The sequence below is a fragment of the Theobroma cacao genome, chromosome 2 (assembly GCF_000208745.1).
Source record: "Theobroma cacao cultivar B97-61/B2 chromosome 2, Criollo_cocoa_genome_V2, whole genome shotgun sequence".
Taxonomy (NCBI): Eukaryota; Viridiplantae; Streptophyta; class Magnoliopsida; order Malvales; family Malvaceae; genus Theobroma; species Theobroma cacao.
In genome coordinates this window covers 24474434-24481281 of record NC_030851.1, presented here as the reverse complement: position 1 = coordinate 24481281, position 6848 = coordinate 24474434, and the positions used below count along the sequence as shown (strand labels likewise).

Here is a 6848-nt window from a genome sequence, read left to right as displayed (position 1 = left end):
AAATATTAATAATTTATTTAATTTAAATATTATTATGATTAATTATTTTATTTTATTTTATTCCTAAAATATTAATAATTGATAATTTATTTAAAATATTAATAATTGACCATTAAATATTAATATTTTATTTATCATTTAATCATTAATATTTTAAAATATTAATAGTTGATAATATATTTAAAATATTAATAATTGACCATTTAAATATTAATATTTTATTTATCATTTAATCATTAATATTTTAAAATATTAAAATTTTATTTAATTTAAATATTATTATGATCAATTATTTTATTTTATTTTATTTTTAAATATTAATAATTTTTAATTGATTTAAAATATTAATAATTGATAATTTAATTATGAATATTGTATATATAATTTAAATGTTATTATGCTTATTTATTTTTAATTTAATTTATTTTTAAATTGTATTAATTTATAATTTTATTTTTTTTAATAATTGATAATTTAAATATTAATATTTTGCTTAATTTAATTTTTAATATTTTAAACTATTAATATTTTATTTATAATTTAATATTAATATTTAAAAATATTAATATTTATTAAAAATTGAAATCAAGAGAGAGGAAGAGAGAGAAAAAAATAATATTTTATACAAATAAAGTTATAATTTTTTAAACTTGTAAAAGGTATTTAGATTTTTATAATTTTTGAATTTATTCTTCAACCATGAAATAAATAATACCATAAGAGAATATAATATTAATTATTCTTTAATTTTAGAGGATTTTAAAAAATAATTATTTTTGTAAAATAGTTACTTCTTAAATTATTTCATAACCAAATAAAGAAATAAAAGTGGCTTAAGAATAAGCCAATCTCCCAAACAAACATGACATAAAGGAAAAAATAAATAATGCTAAGACAAAAGTAGGAACCTAGAGGTTGACTGGTTATAGCCGGTGCGCGACCGGGAAAACTGTCAACCCGGCGAGCCAACCAGGGTCCAGCTATTTAGGGGGTGAGGGCCCACATCGCCCCCTATCTAGTCAATCGCGGTTTAGCAAAAAGGGTCCCACCATTTCCGCACCCTCACGTTTTTCCCTACGCTGCTGTACAAAAACCCACCAAATAAGGACCAATCGAAATGCACAAGGTGCCAATTATCCAAAATTTATACCGAAATAAGATGAACATAAAAATAGTCTCGACAGCAGCTGATAGAAGCCAAAAGCTTAATTAATCATCAGCCGTGCAAATAAGGGCGAAACAGGCAGCGGTGCATATCGCACACGCATCCAAAAAAGGAAGCAATGCCCCGAAAGCAGCAGCGTTTGAGGAAAAGGTTTCGTTGAGTAGGTATTGGCCACCCTTCCTCAAAAGCAGAGATATTTAGATTTAGACAAACAAAAACCCCCAAATCAAGACTTGAGAAAAAACCAAGAAGCTGAGCGCAATGGCTAAGTCCGTCCCCATTTTAACCTGCGTCACTGCCCTCCATCTCATCGCCTTCGTCTTCGCCGTTGGAGCCGAACGACGCCGCAGCTCCGTACTCACTCTCTCTCTCTTAAATTTAAGACAGTGATGTATGTAGGTTTTTATTTTTTATTTTTTTACTTCTTTTGCGTTTTAAATCTTTTGTTTTTGTTTTTGTTTTTGTTCGTGGGTTTGGTTTTGTGAAGGCTAAGGTGGTGCCTGATCCGTATGACGAGAGGACCTACTGCGTCTACACTACGGACGCCTCGACGGTGTATGGATTGATTGCTTTTGGTCTGCTGCTGCTTAGCCAGACTGTTCTCAACGGCGTTACTAGATGTCTCTGCTTCGGGAAAGGCCTTCTTAGAGGCACTTCATCCACCACTTGCGCCATCTTTTTCTTCGTTTTCTCCTGGTAAGTTTACCCAAATCTCCCTAACATATTTTACTAATAATTTCACTCTCTTTTCTTCTTTACTGCTTTGATTTGATATTACTTGTTGCTTAGCTGTTGTCATTTTGCTTGGCGTGAGTTCAATTGATGATCTATCCATGCATCTGCTGTTTTTTATAATTATTACTGCTTTTAATAACACCCCACCGACAAGTTTAAGAGGCACTCTGTTCTATTTTGTGTATTGAAATGGTTATTTTGTCTTGATGCCACTTTCCCTTTACTGATTTTTTTTCCCAGTGATAAATTAATTATGCACATGCATGGATCCCGCATTTACCCAATGGATAACTTCGAGGCTAACAGGTTGTACAAAGATACTGAATAAATAATACTAGTTTTGAATATCAGGTTTAATATATGATGATTCTTCCATGTTGTTGATCTAGTCGAGAAAATTTGGTCTATTAACTTTGGATTTGCAATTTCAATCTTAACTATTCATGTAAACTCTTTGTTTGGAAGATATTTAAGAAACTTGGCCAAAGAACAAGCCTTGCAATTAAAATTGGGGATAGTAGGAATTGCAGGTTTAAGTTTCCTGTGGTCTACGAAAATTCATTGAGTCTTTGATGAGGCAGTTTAACCTGGAATTGGGACCTGCAGCAGAATTATGCCTCTTTCTTTGGTAGAACATTGGTGTCTGATTACCTGGTATGCTCAGGGACTTCTGCTGGGAAAATTAAAGCTTGCCAGGCTATAGTAGCTTGTATTATGTAAACCAAAAGCAAAAATGTTTCTAAGTCTGATACTGTTAAGACCCAATTCTTCCTTTAAGAAGTAGACTAGGATATCAAGCTACCATTCTCAAAATATTTGAAGGCAGTAGACTAGTAAGAACTATCTTTGTTATCTTTATTCACTGAAATCATCTTCAATGTTTTTTGTTATTGCTGTAACAAAGTTTGACAATGAATTAGGATAAGCTTTTTGGGAGCCGAGGCATGTTTGCTGGCGGGATCAGCACGGAATGCATACCACACCAAGTACCGAGGAATCTTTGGCGGAGATGACTTATCGTGTGCTACCCTCAGGAAAGGTGTCTTTGCTGCCGGAGCTGCTCTAACTTTGTTGTCTTTGCTGGGATCAATCTTCTATTACTGGGCTCACTCTAGAGCTGATACCGGTGGATGGGAGAAACATCAGAATGAAGGCCTTGGAATGACCAGTTCTAGTTATGCACAGCAGCCTCCTGAATTTGAGAAGGCCTAACTCTAATTGTGGTTTGGGTTGTTTGGTTTCCACAATTTTTGGTGATTTGTGTTGAGAGAGATATGGATAGATCAAGAATTAATGGACCATATGAGCTGTGAATGAAATATAAGTTACATAGTTTTGCAGATCAAAGACAAATTATGTAGGGTACTATGGTTATTAATTGTTAATATATTTACCGATTTACTTAGCCTCGTGTCATTGATCACATCTGGTTTTTCCCCCATTGCCCGTCTTATTGCATGTTAATTACACTCGAAAAAAAATGTCATGCAACGGTTTATATCTTTTAATCTTAATTAATTTTTTTGCTTCTCAAGATACGGCTCAGAATACTAGTTGGCGCACTAGGCAACAACGATAGGTGAAGCGTCTAGCTATCTAGGGCGCGAGCCCTTCGATGAACAGAGTTTTCTCGCCCGGGTAGGTACTTTTACATTTTACTCACGTTGCCGAAGGTACCCATCATTGCCCACTAATTTTCCTTGAGTTGCTTGCCGTCTTCTTCCACCGTCACCTTACTAAATCAGTTGAGCCACCAGGAGAGTTAGTCAATTTTTATTGGGATTTAAAGATAAAAGAGAAATAAAGCATAAAAATTTTTGAAAGGACCATTAAGACCAAAAATATATACTTTTTTAAAAAACAAATAATATATAATATATATAACATTTTAAAAACTTTGGGGGATTACAGCTCCTCGTAAATACACTAGACTCCACCCTCGTGGGCCACCTACTCACCTATAAGTAACCTGTCTTCAATTGGATTAATTAAATATTTGGCATTTAATGTTTTAGAACACAAGATTGTAAAAATAAAGAATAATAGAATGATTTCAAGATGTGTATCAATGTTATCATTTATAAGATTTTATTTGTAGTCATTGATATTGTACAAAAGAGTAGTAATAAATCATAAATCTCAAAGATATGATGAATTCCAATGATTGATTATATTTTGTGTTGATTTGAGTATTTATTATTGTATGGTAAAATTATCAAATTTATAAATTTTTTTAGTAAAATTGAATGGAAGGAATTGGAAAAATATTAGAGAAGGTGAGATTATATGTATGTTTTTTTATATCTTTTTGAACTAGAGGAGTCCCTATTTAAAGACATTTTAAATGTTTGTTTTCTTATAGACATAATTGTATGTTTGTACAAACAAAACTATTGATATAATTAATAGTTAATTAATAATCATTTAATTCAAGATTTAAATTTAAATTTATATAATTTATTATTTAATTAATGGTATTTGCTTTATATCTACACATGCACGTATCATTGTGTCTAAGTGTTACATGTCAAGTGTCTTTATTAAATAATAATATATATGATTTATATATTATTAATTTAATTAAATTACAAGATTAACCAAGGTTTGAAAAGCTAAGCCACTATCTAATTTGCACTTTAAACTTGCAAATAAAAGTTCCTACCAAATGCCAAAAGTGCCGATAACCCGACTGACGCTAATCACTCACTTCCCGCATGAGAATCCTTAAAGCTACTTATCTACACATGGGAACAATATATTAGAGTGAGTTCTCACTAACTCAATGAGTGGGGAATAATCAATATGCATAAACTGTCATATCAAGATGTGCAAGTCGTGAAAGCATATACAAAATAGTTCATCAAACTCGTTGGAGCACACATTTGCTCATTTCATAGCTTACCAATAAGCTTCCAAGCATCATGAACTAATAACAAGATTGTAAAAAGAGAAGGGTTTCTTGGGTAATGAGACATGCCTAGTGCTAAAGCCATTGACGGTAAATAAGACCTCGGGGATCGCGACACATTTTAACTAGACCATATTATTGTTTGAAACGTGCTCATTAGATGAAAATCATACGCACCTCAATAGGTCTAATAGCTCATTACGTAGCCAATAATGTCACATATACATAGATGAACGCAACAAACCAGTGTTATCATAATTAGTGGTAATTACTCATGCATAATAACCTAAACATCATCAAACTAAGGCACCAAGCAATAAGCTTGTGCAACAAATAGGCAATTCATCAAACATAGTCATAGTTATGCTCAATCACCATAGAGTGGATCAATCAATATACACAAGTTTGGCTTATCAACTATAACTCACTTACGTCCCATGGCAGCACATATACATGTATCATGCATTACATGCATTTACCCAATGTACAACAAGCCGTACTCACTTGAATTTTGCCAATACAGCTCACCATTCGCTTGTAGCTTTTGGTGCTAGTTAAATTAAGCTTAATAGCAATTCTTGAAGCTTAGTTTTCCTTTATCTAGAATATAAGAGCTTAACTTTTAGTTTCAAAGCATTCCCAGCATTTGATAATTCAACTAAACTCTAAGTCTAATTATCAACTCATAATTCATACTTTTCTCTAAGTTCCAAGACTTTAGGTGTCACGACTCGGTACTCCTTTCGAGCCCATGAAAATTGCCGCGATGTCTCGATAGACATTAATTACCTGAAATGTCAACCGAAACCTCGCAAGGCTCTTGCATCAATTTTACGTCTCCCCCGTGAGCAATAATTACTAAATATGATGTTTTAAGGGAATATAAACTATTTTTAAATAAAAAACAAACAAAAAGTAATTTCTGCCACACAAGGGTATTTTGGTCATTTTAACTCGAAAAATTTGAAACCTGGTGAAAATACAATATACAATCGAAAAATATACATTTCTTATCTAAAAATAATTTTAGTAATCTAAATCATCCATTTAAAATGAAATTATGGCTAATCAAACTAAATAATAATATTAAATAAAATATTCTATTTTCTTATAAAACAATATTTATAGAATCCTGCATAAACAATTTTTGTAGCATAAGAGTAAAATAAATTCATATATATAATAGCACACTAAACCAGGTATACAAAAATATTATACAATAACATGTGGGCCTCCATATAACCGAAAATATACAAGACTATAGACCTTCAATTTCTAAGGATGCAATCCAAAAGCAACCCTCGACAAAATCAGCTGTCTACAGACTGTCCTGAGCCTGAAATGGGTAAAAAGAAGGGGTGAGTTTTTATAAACCCAGTGAGTAAGCAAAGTTCATCTACAACATCTAAAGCCGAGTAAATGGAGACAGTTAAATCATCCCATCATAATATAATTCATAACATTCCAAAACTCATTTCAATTCATATAAAACAATTACATTTCATCAAAATAATCAACAAGGTTTATGATTCTCTTAAAAACTTGGCTTGTGCCAAAACTCATACTCGAGGATACCTTGGCCTGGGCATCCAACCGAGTCCGCCAAGGATGTTAAAACGACATATACCAATAAAACATGTTTTTACTTTTAAAATATAGTCATTTCTTGGCGTTGGCTGAGTTTCATCCTTACGTGGTGGTTCGGCGTGAAGTGAACTCTAAACTTACCTTAGGAGATACCCTCCACGCCTTTCGTACTAAGGTAAAATATAACGGGGTTTACCATGTCCCTCTAATAGGCTGGTCCACGGAAACCCGCCCATTGCAGTAAGCTAATCAAATAACCCACCAAATCAATAAAAATTTCGATAGCATGACATGGCTAATATAATATTACCCAGCATGTCAAGGTAAAACAAAACAGTTCATATAATCCACAAACCACAAATCCAGCCATTCATGCCATCAATTCAAACCATATATATATATATATATATATATATATATAACAAAAGTATATAGTCTCCACTTACTCAATTT

General features: G+C 32.3%; 1 protein-coding gene across 1 annotated transcript; it reads left to right on the top strand.

Moving 5' to 3' along the window:
- On the top strand, positions 1201–3305 carry LOC18609169. The gene is made up of 3 exons (XM_007044176.2): positions 1201–1519; positions 1653–1861; positions 2821–3305. Exons 1-3 carry the CDS (start codon positions 1427–1429, stop codon positions 3110–3112), a joined length of 594 nt encoding a protein of 197 aa, XP_007044238.1. The 5' UTR covers positions 1201–1426; the 3' UTR covers positions 3113–3305.

What these genes read in the sequence shown, in the direction of transcription:
- LOC18609169 (XM_007044176.2), top strand. Translation starts at nt 1,427, where the DNA reads ATGGCTAAGTCCGTCCCCATTTTAACCTGCGTCACTGCCCTCCATCTC. An exon ending in CCGAACGACGCCGCAGCTCC is followed by an intron (nt 1,520 to 1,652) that starts GTACTCACTCTC and finishes GGTTTTGTGAAG; the next exon opens with GCTAAGGTGGTGCCTGATCC. An exon ending in TTTTTCTTCGTTTTCTCCTG is followed by an intron (nt 1,862 to 2,820) that starts GTAAGTTTACCC and finishes ACAATGAATTAG; the next exon opens with GATAAGCTTTTTGGGAGCCG.